This window comes from Acipenser ruthenus, chromosome 1 (assembly GCF_902713425.1).
Source record: "Acipenser ruthenus chromosome 1, fAciRut3.2 maternal haplotype, whole genome shotgun sequence".
NCBI classification, from domain to species: Eukaryota; Metazoa; Chordata; class Actinopteri; order Acipenseriformes; family Acipenseridae; genus Acipenser; species Acipenser ruthenus.
The window spans coordinates 100,275,758-100,295,828 of record NC_081189.1 but is presented as its reverse complement, the minus strand read 5'-3'; the positions used below and the strand labels follow the sequence as shown (position 1 = coordinate 100,295,828).

Genomic DNA, 20,071 nt, shown 5'->3' with positions numbered 1-20,071 from the left:
TAACCACTGCACTGAAGAAACAGTACATACCTTTCTGCCTATTGCTCCACTTCCTTTTTTTGGAGGGGGAGGTTCAAAGATCCTTTGCTGCTGCTGAGGTGGTAGGGTGGAATACAGAGGAATGATTTTAATGTCTCCAACTTCAGGTCCCAAGTCGTCTATTTCTCTTTTTATCCGTTTACAGGCTTCATCAATTTCCTGAAAGATGATTCATACAATTAATATCAGCAATAGGCAGTCAAACTGTGGTCTGCATAAAAGACAGCTACATTACATGCACAATCTCATCTTCAGGAACACAATGGCAATCAGCATAATGGATGCATGGTGTAAAGTTTTGTGCAGTTTGAAAAGTTCTATGTGAATATCCATCACATTTTGCTCAGAAATTAAATTAACGCAGACATTTGCTTGGATGAATTCTCTCTGGGGTTCTTCGGTTGTCAAATGCTGCATCTATAATTAAAAAATAGCTGTGCCTGTAACCAAGTATTATTTCTCAAGTTATTCTGTTTATGACAAAAAGTAAGATGGCAATATTAAATAAGGTTTCCAAGGTCAGACAGATTATCAATCTTCAAGGGAAGGAATTTACAGCTTACAATAGTATGGCATTCACTTTGATACTCTTTCCTTGCATTCAAATTGTGTCCAGAACAAATCTAATTTTTGCCAGTGTGTCTAAGCGATTAAAAAATAATATCCATCTTGCGGGGCCTTTAACCACCCAGCTGCCCTCTTATTTGGGCAATTTCCATATTAAAAGTGATTTTTTTTTTTTGCAGACGTTTCATTCTTAGCCCTCAAGTAAGCAATCTGGACAGTTTTCAAAGCAATTTGCTATATTTTAAATACACACTTTAATTGTGATTATGATAAATGGAAATACAGTACTTCAACAGAACTTAAAGCAACAACGTGTTTACAATTGTAGCTTTATAGATCACAACATATCACCACCCCCACATACACTTTTACAATAGTTTTCTTTAGGGGTGGCCAACGATATGAAAATTGTCTATCGGTATCGTGCACGTAGTTCGATATGGATAATATCAAAGTCTTCCAAAAACACAAACAAATAACAAACACATATAGACATTAACAGATATTTACAGAAGAAAAGCATTAACTTAGCTTTAATTCACAATATCCATGGAGAAAAACAAGGTCTTGTTATACTGTGTTACTTTTCCATGCCATCATCAGCCACCTCAGAAACGAAATATTTATATACTTCACTGCACAGGCTAGCCATTTAAGTAATTTAATCTTCTCAGCATATAAATGCATGGCACATCTAAAAGTATTATATACATATAAAAGTAAGGTGTCATGCTGAATGTTGTATTATTTTGAGACGTGTTTTTTGAGGTTTTAAAAATTACATCTCATTTATAATATCAAGTTCACATTAAATACATTAATAACAGTGTAAGTAATCACATGGAAAAAATGCAATCAACCACACTGACGCATGCGCATATGGGCAATTCCAGTGTGTCGGACGTACGCTTTGGACACTGCAGATCTGTAGCTTCTTAACTGACATAACTTGCTTGGTTTCTTTTATGGCATGGTAGATGCCCCTATTAGTATAGTTGTTCCATCATACCAAAATTGTCAAATACTAAATATCCTATCTAGGGGGGGGGTAAAAAACAGTCGGTGTCGGACGTAATCAGAGAAGTGCATTTTTCCAGCATTGGTCAGAAACATTCAGATCGCTCTGAATTAGGAGGACTCTGGTAATACACTCTATGCTGATCTTCTAGGTAAGACTGAAAAGTAGTGAATTGTATATTAAGTATTTCAAATTGCATACATTATTTCTGAAATAGGAACAGTTTTCTTCAGTGACGGACGTACAGTTTTAAGTGTTGGACGTACAAATACTATTTTAATTAAACAAAATAATAATAATTTGCTTCCAAATATCAATTTACCAAAGCTGTCAATGGAAGGTTTAACTTTTAGGAATATTTAAAGTGATTAATTCTATATATTAAGTCTTTTGTGCAGCTACAGTACACTGTATTGATAAATGCTAGTTGACCCCCATCCATCCTTTATCATCACCGCTTAATCCTCCATAGGGTGGCAGTGTGCACCACACACACAAAGAGGGCAATTTAGAGTGACCAATCAACCTGAACAGCATGTCTTTGGTCTGTGGGAGGAAACACAAGTACCTGGAGAAAACCCATGTGAACATGGGGAGAACATGCAAACTCCACACAGACCAGAATCGAACCCAGGCCCCTGCAGCGCTAACCGCTAACCTCTAGCAGACCTTATTTACTTAATTTGCTCACCACAATCTTAATTGAAATGAGGTGTAACAACTAAAGCTAGAAATGAAAACTCACAAGATGTATTTAAATGCCCAAAATTTACCATTTTATTCTGAACTATTATTACATGCAGGATACATGAACAATATAATAACCTGATGTAATTTAAGTGTTTTGGAGAGAAAAACAACACACCTTAATATGGCAGAAAGACAGCCTACAACACACAGAAACATCAATATGAACACTAATCTCTTAAGTGTACTCTAGATAACAAAACTACAATGGACCCTCATGACTACCATGCTAACCAAGAACCAAGAATGGGGTAGAGAGAACTTTCCCTGATTTACTGCAACTACTGTAATCTAAATCAAAATACAAAACTACAGTATGCATAGAGCCTAGAATTGGGTAACGAAAATGAACTGTCTCCTGTTTCCTGCAACTACCGACTCTTCAATCTTTCTAATGACATCCTTTTCAAAGTACATAATGTGGTCAGGAGTTTCAGGCCATTTCCATTTTGTTCCAGATGGGCACATGGCATTCACATTGTAGATTTGCTGACCATTCTCTTTACTCTGTTTGGTGATCTCTCCTGGAAATATGTTGCCATCATACTTAACAAGGACCCAATCCCCTACCAAGAAGACTTCTCTACCAGAGATATCCTCTTCTTGATTTGGTTGACTGGACTCAATCGAGGGTCTCATCTAGATCTTTGTCTTTAATTGGCACTTACATGAAATGAGGGGAGTCAGAAGTTTCAGCTACAATCAAAGCAAACTTTCCCTTTGGCCTAACGCTGTGAACTTGGTGTGAATTTGGAATTGCTAGTGTGCCTTCCCAGTGAGTCTCAAGCATATTCCTCTTCTTTTCAATTTGTTCTCTTGAGACATACAGGATATTTATTCCTGGATTTCTCTCCTTTGCTACTCTGTAGAAGTCAGATGGTGTTGCTGTTTGACCCTTTCCACTACGAACATACTGCCAAACTGATCTTTTAACTGTTCCTCCAATCCCGTCAACAACTCCTTTGCCATGTGATGTTGCAAAAAAAATGCCAGCTAACTTTGAAGCTGAACTTCTCCTCCCACAAATGCAGGTTTGAGAAGAGGAACCACTGTTTGAATTGTGAGCTGGCTCCATCTGAACAGATCTTAACTTCTGTGATTGCAGGGTATTTGTTCTTCAATGATTCAAGGATATGGGTCATGAAGGTGTACACACTCACTTTGGTATGATTCAAATCATCAGACACGATAGCAGTGCTCTCCTTTTCTTATGATCAATATGTTTGGTATAATATATAAGCTATACTAAGTGCTTTCTTAACAATAACAAAAAAATAATAATTTCATCAGATTGATGTTTACATACTAGTGTGTATATATATATATATATAGTATTTCCTATTATGCCATCTTACCTTAGCGTGTGCTGTATTCTTGGATAAATGCGGATTATCACACTACCTGTTCAACCATGTGCTTAAACCAGGAGGTTATGATTGCAGTTATACAATAGGAAGTTATGATTGAAGTTATAATACAACAGGAAGTTATGATTGCTTATGACCAACAGGTGGCAGCACTTAAAACATGGTGTCGGACGTACACAAAAATGTACGTCCGACACCAGGATTTCTGCTAAACTGTAGATTGTGGTGAGCAACCAATATGGTAAATATGTTAGGGGGACCCCTTGTGCAGAGAATCTATGGTATGAAATAATTTCAAAACTCAAAGCGGGAGCAAACTAAAAAAATATGAAATTTCGGTGTCGGACGTACTGGGAGTCAGTGTCGTTATTAACATTATTAATTTTACAAAATTGAGTGATGATGAAATTTGCAGTTTGCCCTCATTATTAAGCCAACACAGTATGCTTTAGAAAGAAATATTAAAATGAATGTATTATTCTTTAGTAACATGTACAAATTTTAATGACTCCAAACGTTTCGCATCAAGTTTTGTAACTGCCGAATAGACTACTGCCAAAAAAAGTAGTTTTACTCCTATAATCCAAACCTTTTTTGGCAATGCCTTATAAATCCTAAAAGTTGACAATTTCCTGTAAAATGAGTGTAAGTGCATCATGATATAAACATTTTTAAAAATTAACCCCTGGGTCGACCTTCCCGTGAAATTGCCCATATCTTAAAATAATCCCAATAGTGCTTAATGCAGCGTGCAAATAACGTTTGGTACCTTGTGAGCACGTTCTGAATGGAAGAAGAAAATGATAGATACAGATACCAAATTATTTAAGCCGATTTCCCCCGTTTGTTTTTACGTGTGTATCCCTTTATTAAAAAAAAAAAAAAAAAAAAAAAAAAAAAAAGACGGCCCCATTTCTTATTTGATGCACATACTTTTTGAAAACAGGATATAGTTTCTGGTAAAGGATTGGCCGGTGAGAGGAAACTGGTGAATAAACAGGAGTAGAACATAAGAGAGAGGGTTCACAGGTTGTGGATTATTTGTTTTTCTTGATTTATAGCTATTGAATATTTGAAATACATTTGTTAAAATCGGGTTCTTAGAAAAAGAAATGCCAATCAATGGAATAAAATGGTAAAATGACACTTTATATGTGTGGTGTTTGCCTACAAGACTAACAATGACTGGTATCTATAGGGTTTGTTGTATCTCAATATAAAATAAACTTGATTATACTGCTGTTGTATTTTTAGCAGTATTAGCAATAAAAAGTATGTCTCTGCAAGCGTACGTGATGTATTTTTTTTTATCCCACAATATCGCAATATGGAAATTATCTATCGAACGATATCATATCAAAATATCGATATTGGTGCCCACCCCTAGTTTTTTTATTTTTTCACTGAAGCATGTTAAAGACGTGTTAAACTTTGCAGATGCACATACAAGCGCCTGCACGCTATTCTCACGGGAGTGATAAATTTGGACTTGCACGCGGTCCATGTGGAAATCGTGGGATAAGCAGTTGGGTGGTTAAGTATTAAGGTCATTTGCATTTATTGGATACAAAGCTACGACTATTACTAAAAGCAGTTTTGCAAACCAATTACTTTTGAGAAAACGAATCTATACTTAAAATGCAAATAAGGCAATTACAAAGTAACATTGTGTGGCCCCAATTAACTCAGAAATAAACTTAATTTCCTTGACAGAGTGTTAGATTCTCTCTCTCAAACTTGGATTTCATATTGATGTCACAGAACTGTAGCTACATGAAATGTCAACACAAACTTTACTAGCTTATAAACATGATTATTTAGAATGTTTGCATGTACAATCAGTGGTTTATGAAAGCTTAGAATCAAGACAATAAGTATTACAATTATATAACCCTTGTACCCTTAAAATGCTGAATCTTCACCAGTACCCTTAAACAACATGTATCCATTAACCCTTTGCAGTCCAATTATTTTGACCCTGTCAGGCTGGTCAGGTCTTATTTACTTTTTATTATTATTATTATTATTATTATTATTATTATTATTATTATTATTATTATTATTATTATTATTAATTTCTTAGCAGACGCCCTTATCCAGGGCGACTTACAATCGTAAGCAAATACATTTCATTTTGGGGAACAAACATAACACTTTAGACCATGTGCTGTTCAAACTGAATTAAAAGTGACTTCACATAAAACATTTCAAATCACTATATAAAGGAAAGAATTATACCATTTTTTTTCAACCAATAAAAACATGTTATTCATTTTTTTACTATTTGTATGAGGGGAACACTGCAAAAACTACATTTAAAAAATAATAATTGGTTTTGCTTAGTGACTTGAGCAATCACTCAGGTTCCAAACTTATTGTAAATCAGTAAGACATCCCTAATAAAGAAAACAAGTGAAAAAAAATCTATTTTATAACTATTTGTGAGGGTAGAAAATTCCAAAAAATGCACTAAATTATTTGTTTTGTTGAGTTACAGTGATTAAAGGAAAATCACTCCAGTTCCAAACTTAGACACCCCTAACAAAAGAAAACGAGAAAAAAAAATAACCAAAAACTATTTATAACTACTTCTTTGAGAGCTGCAAAATACAAAAGTGCACAAATTTGAACCAACAACAATTATAGAACAAATACAACTATGTACATGCTGTTCACAGATTTATCTGCAAGTATCCAGCATGTGACACTTTTCAAAGCAGATGTCTATCTATCACAAAACTATCCGCGCTTACAGGTCTCCACCCCACCCTCCACGTCTGGCTCGTCGTGATCGCTTTCTTCATTTTCCCCTTCTGACTCGTCACTGAGAAAAATGAATTTCACCTTCACTGGATTCTTCGAAATCTTCATCTAAAACTACTTTTAGTCACCGACTTCTTCCTCCATCATCTCTGCATGTTCAGGCTGCCTTGTCTTTCTCTGCCATGATGCTCTCTCCAAGTCTGTCTGAGCTTCTCTGCTCAAATCGTTTTTCTCCGGCTGGTTCCGCATTCTTTCCGATTAGAGATGTTTGGGGAACATCCTCTGTCGGCTTTCTCCGCTCAGAGCCAACACATGACCGGTTAAAACAGGTTTTTTTGCGATGTCGGACCAGGTTTTGCAATACTTCTAGCTTAATTGTTTGCATTAAATTTAAGTTATCTTTAATAGCAGTTTAATAGTCATGGATAAAAAAAATATATATAAAATCAATAAATTAAAAAACTGCCATGTCAAATTAAAAACTTTTGGCTGCAGTCATGTACTAGGACTGGCAAACGCCCAAAAATACTTGTATAGTGCAAGTCACACTGACTGAAGGAATTCATTAAAAAATAAATAAACTGCTTTTCAAATAAAATATATAATAAAAAAAGAAACCATTATTTGCTTGTCAAATGATTGTCAGATTACCGTTTCTATAACTGCACCCATTGCTCAAAGTACCTGAACACTCAAACGTATATATTTAATAACTTTCTTTGTTATAATTTAAAACGTTGACCTTGTATAAAATAGCAAAGGCCATAAAAATGGAAAGTTGATTTGATTTTGTTCTGTAACGTAGATTTAAATGCAGGGATGGGAACTGAAATGAGGATGGTCTTCGTTGCTGTGTTAACTTACTATATCGTGGATATTTTCAAAAGTGCAAAACAAAAAGATCACATTTAAGAGCATGTCATGTACATACATGTAGTATGTAACTTGCTGTGGATAAAACAGTATTTCCAGAGGACACAAGGCAGGCTAAAGCCAGAAGATAAGCGTAATGAAAGCAGCTGAGATTTCAAAATCTCTCAGCCTATGGCTATTCTAATAAATACAGCAGTAAGCATCTCCTCAGGATAGGTTATCCCCACGATTTGATGTAAAAATAGTTATTTCTTTTCACTTAGCATCTCCTGTTCCAAGCTGAAAGGAAATAATCTATAGATCCTCCAAAATGTTTACAACTGCATAATGAAAAACAAGCAAGGCTATTTGCATTCCACATGTAATTCTTACACTTATTTTGCAGGATGTGCCTGAAGGGTATTGTGGAGGCAGTAGTTCCTTATCAAAGACTTGCACAAATAGCTATGCCAGTACATGACGGCTAGTATGTAAAGAAAAATACAAGTACATACACATATAGCTGGGTTGCTTAATAGACCGGAAATTCATTGAGTCAATACAAAAATACTTGACACAGACTTACTGTAGTCATCAGTTCAATGGTTATAGCTTTTGGAGAACTAAACAATTCAGTCATTTTAGTTATGTTAACCCTTTGCGGTCCATTGTCGGACTGGGTCCGACATTGCAATTATTCCTCACAGGTCCTTTGTCGGACTGGGTCCGACATCATTATAGCAACGCAATAAACGGGTGTTTAGTCGTTTTTTCTCCGGAAAAAGCAGAGAAAACCATTCAATTGCCGAGTGGTAGCGACAGGAGCCGAGACAAGTCGGGGGAAAAAAAAAAGGCGTATTTCATGAATAGTCATACATGGTATCAGGTATCAGATAATGGGCGTCCATAGTAAACAAGCTGGCTAAGTGCGTCAGCGCACTGAGACTATCATGGACATTTGCAGAGCTTTTTTCAGATGTTATAGTAATAAAATAATGACTTGGATCGCATTATTGAGGAGTTTGGTGATAAAACGAGTGATCTGGAGATGATCGATCGGTATGTACGACTATTATTATTATTATTTATTTCTTACACAGCTGAACGCTATAGCAAACAAAAGGCTGGGGAGGGGCTGGAGATGCCTAGTGTGTGCTTTGTTGATATGTAGGGCCATTTAAACCCGTTTGACTGTGAAAAAAAATACTTTTAAACCGCGCGTATAAAATTAACTGCGCGTGTGAAAATTAATTCGACCTGGCGTGCCTGACGCGCGATTAATAAATGGACCGCAAAGGGTTAAAGGAGGGAGCCTAATTACAATACTGTACTGTATTTTTTGTGGTAGTAGGAGTACAGACTCAATTAATATCAAAGTACAGATTGCCAAGTAGGGAGATAACTAATCCGCACAATTTATTACATCAAGAAATTAGCTGTAGATGGGTCTCAAATACCAATTGTTTCCCCTGCTGTGCACGAGCACCTGTACAGATGCAGGAAAGGTTTTCATTCCACTCATATTCAACATGCCAAAATGTCTCGTGTTAGATGCTGTCATTCAATATCCTGGGAGTACAAACAGCAGTTTCATTTGGGTAAATTGTGATGGATGTGTTTTAGGAGACAGTGGGTAAGTTAATAATAACAATACATTTTATTAACAAGTTGTGTAACATAACGATTGATCTATTTTCATTATTGCTTACTTTGATGGATAACAAGACACATGTTTACTTGCATTGGGTCAAAGGTTGCAGAAAAAGCTTTGCTATCTGCTTTATAATCCAATCATCTCAATACCAGCAACAGCTGCTTCACAAATTATATTTAGGACCATTTTTTCCTCCTCAGGGTGGTCTATCTCCCTTTTAATTTCGTTCTGCTCGCTAGATAGATCCATTTCTTTCTTATTTCAGCTACTGCTCTGCTCCCCACACACTTTCTTTGTAACTAAATTCTGACAACTTCCCTATAGAATGTATTTGTGTTGACCGACCATTTGAATAATTAAATCAATTTCTTCTTTTGAAAAATTGGCTTTCCTTGGCAGACCTACCTATGTTTGTAATTACATAAAATCGGTCACTGTGATTTAAAAGTTGATTATCGTAGTTACTGATTTTTCTCAAAGCGGATCGCAAAAGAGTGATTGCAAGAGACAGCACTTGCGATGTGTTTTATGAAACAGTGACCAACTCTGCATCCTTGTAAGCACATCGCAGAACTTTTATGAAACGGCAGGAGTGTATGGGCCAACTTTGGCCACCCCTGATTTAGACAATAGAAAAATCTATAAAATATACTAGATTAGCATTTAACAGTGGTGTTTTATTTTTGAATAAGCACAGTAAACACTTGGATTTCATAGATAAAGGGCTGGATACTGACTCATATTCATATGTATTGCATTGCTCTATTTGCATATTAGGTAGAAATTAACAAAAAAGAGAACAAGTACCAATCCAAGTTATTCTAATCCAAGATTAAAAGGCTAAGAAAAGTAGGCTAGTCTATGAATACTTAGGAGTACCTTTAAACAGCCCATCAATGCCATAAACCTTGTTAAAAAGCTGTGCTGCAGCACCACCATCTGTTGAGATTTGCTAAATGCAAAATAATGGAGTATCATGTGACTAAATAGATAAATTACTTGGCATTGACTTCAGAAGGGAATGTTCCAGGGAAGCCAAGCGCAAGGTACAATCTGAATTTGCTGGAACCATTCTAATACCTTGTATTCCATTATCATAATCAAGGCCACATAAGTGATATTGGAAGTAGTTCAATTCAAGTGCAAATGTACATCAAAACTTTGTGATATGCTTGAACAATGCAGTCCACAATTTAGCCAATGAAACAACATTATTTTCTTGTTTAAGATCGAACAGTTTCTTAGAATATATATATATATATATATATATATATATATATATATACACACACACATATATACATACATACAGAGCTCTGGAAAAAATTAAGAGACCACTGCAAAATTATCAGTTTCTCTGGTTTTACTATTTATAGGTATGTGTTTGGGTAAAATGAACATTTTTGTTTTATTCTATAAACTACTGACAACATTTCTCCCAAATTCCAAATAAAAATATTGTCATTTAGAGCATTTATTTGCAGAAAATGACAACTGGTCAAAATAACAAAAAAGATGCAGTGTTGTCAGACCTTGAATAATGCAAAGAAAATAAGTTCATATTCATTTTTAAAACAACACAATACTAATGTTTTAACTTAGGAAGAGTTCAGAAATCAATATTTGGTGGAATAACTCTGATTTTCAAGCACAGCTTTCATGCGTCTTGGCATGCTCTCCACCAGTCTTTCACATTGATGTTGGGTGACTATGCCACTCCTGGCGCAAAAATTCAAGCAGCTCGGCTTTGTTTGATGGCTTGTGACCATCCATCTTCCTCTTGATCACATTCCAGAGGTTTTCAATGAGGTTCCGGTCTGGAGATTGGGCTGGCCATGACAGGGTCTAGATCTGGTGGTCCTCCATCCACACCTTGATTGACCTGGCTGTGTGGCATGGAGCATTGTCCTGCTGGAAAAACCAATCCTCAGAGTTGGGGAACATTGTCAGAGCAGAAGGAAGCAAGTTTTCTTCCAGGACAACGTTGTACTTGGCTTGATTCATGCCAAAGCTGCCCGATTCCAGCCTTGCTGAAGCACCCCCAGATCATCACCGATCCTCCACCACATTTCACAGTGGGTGTGAGACACTGTGGCTTGTAGGCCTCTCCAGGTCTCCGTCTAACCATTAGACGACCAGGTGTTGGGCAAAGCTGAAAATTGGACTCATCTGGGGGTGCTTCAGCAAGGCTGGAATCGGGCAAATTTGTCTTTGTGAAGGACGCATGAATCAAGCAGAGTACAAAGTTGTCCTGGAATAAAACTTGCTTCCTTCTGCTCTGACAATGTTCCCCAACTCTGAGGATTGGTTTTTCCAGCAGGACAATGCTCCATGCCACACAGCCAGGTCAATCAAGGTGTGGATGGAGGACCACCAGATCAAGACCCTGTCATGGCCAGCCCAATCTCCAGACCTGAACACCATTGAAAACCTCTGGAATGTGATCAAGAGGAAGATGGATGGTCACAAGCCATCAAACAAAGCCGAGCTGCTTGAATTTTTGCGCCAGGAGTGGCAAAAAGTCACCCAACATCAATGTGAAAGACTGGTGGAGAGCATGCCAAGACGCATGAAAGCTGTGCTTGAAAATCAGAGTTATTCCACCAAATATTGATTTCTGAACTCTTCCTTAGTTAAAACATTAGTATTGTGTTGTTTAAAAATGAATATGAACTTATTTTCTTTGCATTATTCAAGGTCTGACAACACTGCATCTTTTTTGTTATTTTGACCAGTTGTCATTTTCTGCAAATAAATGCTCTAAATGACAATATTTTTATTTGGAATTTGGGAGAAATGTTGTCAGTAGTTTATAGAATAAAACAAAAATGTTCATTTTACCCAAACACATACCTATAAATAGTAAAACCAGAGAAACTGATAATTTTGCAGTGGTCTCATTTTTTTTCCAGAGCTCTATATATATATATATATATATATATATATATATATATATATATATATAGTGCCTATAGAAAGTCTACATCCCCTTTCAAAATGTTCACCTTTTGTTGCCTTATAGCCTGGAATTAAAATGCTTTAAAATAGTTTTTTTCTCTTTTATCTACACATCCTACCCCACAACTTCCAAATGAAAAAAATATTCTAGAAATTTGTAGAAAATTAATTAAAAATAAAAACTGAAATAGCTTGGTTGGATAAGTGTCCACACCCCCCTTGTAATAGCAATCCTAAATTAGCTCAGGTGTAACCAATCGCCTTCAAAATTACACACTAAGTTAAGTGGCCTCCATCTGTGTTAAATTGTAGTGATTCACATGACTTCAAGATAAATTCAGCAGTTCCTGTGGGTTCCCTCTGCTGGGTAGTGCATTTCAAAGCAAAGACTCAACCATGATCACCAAGGCGCTTTCAAAAGAACTACGGGACAAAGTTGTTGAAAGGCACAGATCAGGGGATGGGTATAAAAAAATATCAAAGCGCCTTGAATATCCCTTGGGGCACGGTCAAGACGATTATTAAGAAGTGGAAGGTGTATGGCACCACCAAGATCCTGCCTAGATTAGGCCGTCCTTCCAAACTGGATGACCGAGCAAGAAGGAGACTGATCAGAGAGGCTACCAAGAGGCCAGTGGCAACTTTGCAAGAGCTACAGGCTTTTATGGCCAAGACTAGTCAAAGTGTGCATGTGACAACAATATCCCAAGCACTCCACAAATCTGGCCTGTATGGTAGGGTGGCAAGAAGGAAGCCATTACTCAAGAAAGCCCACCTTGAATCCTGTTTGAAGTAGCAAAAAAAACTCAGGAGATTCTGTAGTCCTGTGGCAAAGTTTTGTGATCCGACGAAACTAAAATGTAACTTTTTGGCCTAAACGCAAAGCGTTATGTTTGGCGCAAACCCAACACAGCGCATCACCCAAAGAACACCACCATTACTGTGAAGCATGGTGGTGGCAGCATCATGTTATGGGGATGTTTCTCATCTGCAGGGACTGGGGCACTTGCTAGGATAGAAGGGAAAATGAATGGAGCAAAGTACAGAGAAGTCCTTGAGGAAACCCTACTGCCCTCTGCAAGAAACCTGAAACTGGGACGGAAGTTCACCTTTCAGCATGACAACGACCCAAAGCACAAAGCCAAAGCTACACTGGAGTGGCTAAGGAACAAAAAGGTAAATGTCCTTGAGTGGCCGAGTCAGAGCCCCGACCTAAATCCAATCGAAAATTTGTGGCATGACTTGAAGACTGCTGTCCATCAAGGCTCCCCAAGGAACTTGACAGAGCTTGAACAGTTTTGTAAAGAAGAATGGTCAAATATTGCCAAATCTAGGTGTGCAAAGTTGGTAGAGACCTATCCCAACAGACTCACACCTGTAATTGATGCCAAAGGTGCTTCCACCAAGTATTAACTCAGGGGGGTGAAGACTTATCCAAATATGATCTTTCAGTTTTGTATTTAATATATAATTTCTCAATAAAAACTTATTTCCCCTTAACAGGAAAAAATCTGCATTTAAAGGCATGAAACTAAGGCACGGACACAACAAAATGTGAAAAAAGTTCAAGGGGGTGTAGACTTTCTATAGGCACTGTGTAATGTAATATTAATTTATATATATATATATATATATATATATATATATATATATATATATATATATATATATATATATATATATATATATATATATATATATATATATATATATATATATATATATATATATATAAAAAAAATTTTTAAAAAGCAGTGGTCCTCCCTCCCGCCAAAAAAGTAGCCCTCCAAGCATACCTCTTGACCTGTAAGGAACAGCAACACGTCTCCTTCCTCCTCTTCACACATGTGGATTTGTATTACTGTTCGGATAGCTGCTTCCAAGTAGTCTCTTTCTGGTTCTGGGGTATAAAATATCTCCACAGGGTGTGTGCGACCAGGAATTGTTAACAGCGGACAATTATCAAAGTAGACCTGGAATTTCCCAGCATCCAACGTGGCGCTCATGACAATAACCTATAAATTTAGAAAACACATGTTTGCTATTAATGCAGAAGTACTGTCATTGTAATAGTCAGTTAAGACATACTGCACACAAACCATGATGCTATGTCTCAGGAAAAGATTCAGAATTTAAGGGAAAGAACAGCTTCCTGTCAATATTTTATAAGAGACAGAATGAAATGAAAGCATTATGAAAGCCACTGTGTCAGCTAAACTGAACCACATCTATTACTTGTGGCATAATATATTCATATGAAGGACTGTCACATTTCCATAAGTCTTTGGCCCTGTCCACACTATGCCTTTAAACCGGCTTAAAAGTGCCAAATACAGCTAGCATCTAGACTACGCAGCGTTTAATACTGTTCGAGCACCAGACTCGAGACCACCTGAGGGGGTAGTCTCGAGTCTGGTTCTAAATTGGATCGCATCAGGTAGTTTGTCAGAAATGTGGATACTGAACTACTTTTTTTTTGTGTATCCTCCAAAATTCCAAAATGCTTTCCGATCTGTACTGCATACAATTTCTGAGGCTTGTTGTAAAATGGTGGATATGGAGCGACACAATCAAATGCCAAAATAAAGGCAAATTGATATCTGGAGCGATGAATCAGTCAAGGACAACTTCAGAGTTCAAAACGAAATGCACACATTATGATAAAATGTACCCCTTGTGTTTTTAAATAAAGCCATAATGTTCATGCTAAGAATCGCTATGTCTTCCGTTGCTGGGTTGTAAACATAAAATACAGTGCATGGTGGGATAATGTCCATTGCGCTGCTAGGAACTTTAACCGAACTATTTTAATATATTGGTTTTACGCATTAAGCGGAAACGGTACTTCAGTGTGGATGCTTTGAGCTGGAATAATTAGAACGTGCGAGTACGGTTCGGTTCTGTAGTGGACAGGGCCTTTGTCTTCACGTAAGATTTGAGTGTCTTCTAGTCTACCCCTATGAAGACACTAAGTTTGCAGACTCAGAGGTTTGAGACCAGTATTAAGCCAGAAAACAACCCAGAACATACACTCCTCACAACAACCCCATTATCCATCTGGTTGATGTGACTGACTCATAACTAAAAAAGGTATGCTTCTCATCCTGTTGGATTGATTACTTTAAATAAACTGACCAGGGAATAATTTACCTGGTGTTCCAAAGCAACTTGCTTTACATTTTTGTGTTAACTGCTATAGATTTTTTTTTTCTCAATAGCTGTTTGTGCAGCAGCCACATTCAACACAATGCTACTTCCACACTAATTGTCTCCAAAAAAAAATCGCTTTTAAAAAAAAAAAAAAAAAAAGGCTTAAAACATCTGCTATAAGTTTCACAATCCATATGACTACAAACTAAGTAAAGGCATACCTTGGTGATAAATCAGACTACACATTTAATTAGTGATGCTCCTATCATTTTAGTTTAAAACTTTTTTGCTCAAAAGACAAGTTACCTTTAAATCCGATCTTTGTCTAACCACTTCTTTCAAGACTCCCATTAAAATGTCTGTGGCTAGTGTTCGCTCGTGGGCTTCGTCAAGGATGATAACACCATAACGTTCCAGAAGTGGATCATTCATCGCCTCTCTAAGTAACATACCATCAGTCATATACCTATATTAAAAAAAAAAAAAAAAACCACAATCACTTAGGTGTGCATTAAGTTTAAAGAGTGTATATAAAATATAAAAGGCAGTACATAAAACAAAGCCAAAAAACAAGACAAAGCTACAAATAACATGACGAGTAATTCTAAGGATTACATTTGCGGCAGACCAACAAATGAAAGCCTGTTTTCTCCCACTGCTAATTAAAAAAAAAAAAAAAAAATGTAGCCACCTAGCTAACAATTTCACCCCAAAGGCTACAGTGAAACACACTGCTTTTAAATTAGGACTTGAGTGAAAACTGTTTGAGTGCATTAAATTATTGTAGGTAGTAATTCCGTTATTTAATCAATCAATCACTCACAGGCTGTAACCCCCAACTCCACAATCCAGCCAGCATTTTTGTAAATAGCAACACATGTAATGAACAATAAAATAAACATTTTAATTGCATCAATTTCAAGAGGAGCTTTAAGGTCTCATCCCGTCTGGCGCTATCAGTGTCAGTTTCTCAGCACACAGTATTCGCTCAGTAACTAAAATTAGAATGCTGTCTTTTTTAGGAAAATAAAATTGAAGCCTATTTTCTAGGGACCCCAAATGCTGATTCAAACTTGGGCACGTCACATCAGGACTAGCAAGTTTCAAAAGGTACTAGTCCCTTGGACTAGTACCACAATATTGTTAGTTTCTAACCCTGCCATCCAATGTACCATATTGCTTACACTTGAACATACATATTGTGTTAAATTACTGTTACTTGGAAGTAGTCATTAACATTACAATCTTCTCTCAAAGGCTACCGATTTTCGGAATGGTATAGAGAAGGAGGATTTTCCTTGTTTGTCAAGCCAGCTTTAGCTGTGCTTGATCTACAAGCAGAATCCCTCATTTTCAAAGCTGGTCATTGTTTATCATTTACATTGCATTGGAATTGGCCACGTGCCACGTGCCACGTACTAGACAATTCTTTTTGCTTGAGAACACTTGACCCCTTGTTTAACCCTTTGCAGACTGACAATTCTACTCTTCAGGTCTGCCTGACATGACTATAGGGCTTGTATCAGTGCAAATATGCACATAAAGTACGCAGTATTACACCGTTCTAAAATCGCTAACGTTCTGAAGATAATTCTTTTTTTTTTTTTAGTGTGCCCAATTATTTTACCTTCTCAATTCCCCACAGCTCAGGAGATTTTACCCAATTTAGTGATGTCAGCGAGCTACTGGCCTCTGAAGAACAAAAGGTCAGTCCTGTAGGTGTCTGCTTTTGAGCTCACTGGGCACCTGGCCAGCAGGGTTCACTACAAGAGGAGAAACAGTCCCTGCCAATTTTACCTCCCTAATCCACAGGGGTGCCAGAGCCAATGCAACGCTCCCTTAGGAATCCCCAGCAAAGACCAGTGACTTGGTACAGCCAGGATGTGAACCTGCGCTGTAGGCCTCACCCTGCACACCAGGCAGCTGTGCTTTTAACAGGCGAGCCATTCGAGGACCCCACAAAAACAATGGTTTTCACATGTTGTATACCCTACGATTACCTCTCTATCTCTATTGGCTTGGGGCTTTAGGGAAATGCATTTTGATTGGGGAGTCTTCCCTGAAGTTTCTCCTCTGAATATTTCCCTACAGTAAATATTGTGTTCATTTATTTTTGGGTTTATGGAATTTAGTATGATTTCAGGTAAGCTTTGTACTTTTGATCACAGAATCTCTTGGCAGAAAACAAAACAAACTTTGCTAAAATAAATAATTCGCTCTTGGTATGTAGACCCAACTAACTGCGTTTTGGTTCAAATGTGTCAAGTCTGAATACTTTTATGCCAATTTGATAAACATTAAAACGCTTGTCACTGCATTGTACGCAATTACATCATCGATCTAATTAGATCAGAATTATAATGAGCCGTCCTGCAAAGGGTTAAACATAGACGTTCAGTTTCCACATGATGCTTTAAGCATAAAATGTGGCTGCACTGGCATTGTAAAATATATCTAGACAAGACTGCAACCAAAAAAGCTTTGACCGGAAATACTTGATAATTTCCCCTTACTTCAAGATAGTCTTTGCACTGCTGCAGTCTTCAAATCGAATGGAATATCCAACTTCTTGTCCCAACATGACATCCATTTCATCTGCCACTCTTTGGGCTACACTCATGGCAGCCACTCTTCTGGGCTGTGTACAGGCCACACCACGCTTGGGTCCAGGAAGTGAGCGCACCATATCAACACACCACTGAGGAATCTGGAAAGACACAATATACAAACTTAAATACTTAATACAATTAAACACTCTTCAAATTCATGTTTGTTTTGAAACAAGAAATAAGTACAGCCTTCCAAATGTGGCAAAGGGAGTATGCTGTACAAATTCAAGACTACTTTAATGCATCAAAACAAACTGCATACATGCTGGGAATAAGACTGCTGCTGCCAGGATCAAATGCAAACATAAAATATTGCCAAACCACTGCCCAAAGGTATTACACAAGCTTTCAAATACAACTGTTAACAAGAGAAAACTCTAAATATGATGTAAGTATATATAAAAGGTTTTTCACGACTAATTTCAATTTGCACCATGAATCTGGGCTGTAAAAGTTGATCTCATCTCATCGCAATATTAAAATGGGTAGATAATCGGCAGGGTATACCCAGTAGGGCTGTCAGTTAAGGCTGCAAATAGCAAATCGATTAATTGTGCACACAATCGAATCATTTGAATAAATACCGAGGACTGTACTGCCCACATACATTTTTGCTCCATCACCACCCCCCCCCCCCCCCAAAACATACTTATTTTAATATAATTGCAGTTAAGTAAAAACGTCTGCACAACAATTAAATGTGAGTGGTAATTACGCCTTGGTCAGGAGAAAACAAACAAACAAACAAACATTCGCAACAAGCCTAAACAAAGTTTAACATACTTTTTTATTTAAATGACAGTTGCAGCATCACACATTGGATCTTCTTAATACTGTACCACCTAACCTTCACTATATGTGAAACACACAATGCGGAAATCCCTACCTAAAACATCATAATAACAAGAAATTGATTTACTTACCACAACATGCATACATCATTGATCGTTTTTTTTTTTTTTTTTATGTCTTTGAATATTGCTAAATATTTGTTAATAACAGTTCAATTTGAAACTCCAAAGAAGCATAAACTACATACAGTCAGTTTTCTTCAATGTGCACAATTTATTTACAGGCTGTTTGCAAGGAATGCAAGCCTGTCGTCCTGCTCTGGATTCAAGGCGGCACGCTTTTTTGTTTGTTTACATCGAAAAAACTTACTTACAAAGCATTTTTAAAAGCTGATTCGTTGGTAGGATGGGAACAGCAAATCAGATGCTAGTTATCTCGAGCAGGAAAAGAAGATCACGCCCACTGCTTGTCTATGGCAGAAATACTGTAAATAGCAAGGCAGGGCGTTCGGTGCAGTTTTGTTGATAAACTTAAATAATGTCATTAACTATGCGTGTTACAAAAATGTAATTGAATTGATTATCCAATATTTATATCGAATGTATATAATGAGTGGAATTGATTGAAAAATCGATTTTCGATTTAAATCGTAGCAGTCCTAATACCCAGTGCCGGTGCTAGGATTTACTGGGCCCTGGTGCAAGACTGAAGTAGACTGACCGCCCACCCCCCAAAATAAATAAATAAATAAATAAATAAAATAAATAAAAAATAAAAATTAAAAAAAAAAAAGAAAAGAAAGCTCAGCTCCAGCACAACCTAAAAAAAAAACCTTTCGAAAATAAATAAAACAGCAGAATTTTGATCTGTCACAAACGTGTTCTTTTATTTTCCAATATAACATATTCTAACGTTATTGTAAGAGGACTGTGAACAAGACAGTAATCAATCAAATAACAGTATACCCAAACATTAATAACTCTTTACTTAATATTGAAACATAGTTTGAAAATTAGTCACAAAAACATATCGCAGCATCAATTGGATTTCTAAAAGTAATGTTAAGTACAAAAGTTAGTATGAAAACGTTTATTTATTTATATATATATATATATAAAAAAAAAACACACACACACACCTCTGCATCTAAACAGCCCACAGTACAAATGCATTCAATACACCTCATAAGCAAAAAACACATTCTATGAACACACTTAATTTAATATCCCAAAAGCATTTACTTTATTTAAATACTGAATTTATACTATATGTTGGTTACATATGCCAGCAGAGCAATTACATGATCTTATTATTATTATTATTATTATTATTATTATTATTAATTTCTTAGCAGACGCCCTTATCCAGGGCGACTTACAATTGTTACAAGATATCACATTATTTTTACATACAATTATATTATTTTCTTTACACAATATTTTTTACATACAATTACCCATTTATACAGTTGGGTTTTTACTGGAGCAATTTAGGTAAAGTACCTTGCTCAAGGGTACAACAGCAGTGTCCCCATCGGGGATTGAACCCACGACCC

General features: G+C 36.7%; 1 protein-coding gene across 2 annotated transcripts in view; it reads right to left on the bottom strand.

Moving 5' to 3' along the window:
* dhx15 (DEAH (Asp-Glu-Ala-His) box helicase 15) overlaps nt 1-20,071 on the bottom strand; it is a 55,383-nt gene that overhangs the window by 23,878 nt on the left and 11,434 nt on the right. For both annotated transcript variants that reach the window (XM_034034231.3, XM_034034230.3), the window contains exons 3-6: nt 17,629-17,822; nt 15,422-15,581; nt 13,762-13,980; nt 31-198 (exon numbers count right to left, since the gene is read on the bottom strand). In XM_034034231.3, coding sequence (XP_033890122.1) covers nt 31-198; nt 13,762-13,980; nt 15,422-15,581; nt 17,629-17,822 — 741 coding nt within the window. The remainder of the gene's footprint in view (nt 1-30; nt 199-13,761; nt 13,981-15,421; nt 15,582-17,628; nt 17,823-20,071) is intronic.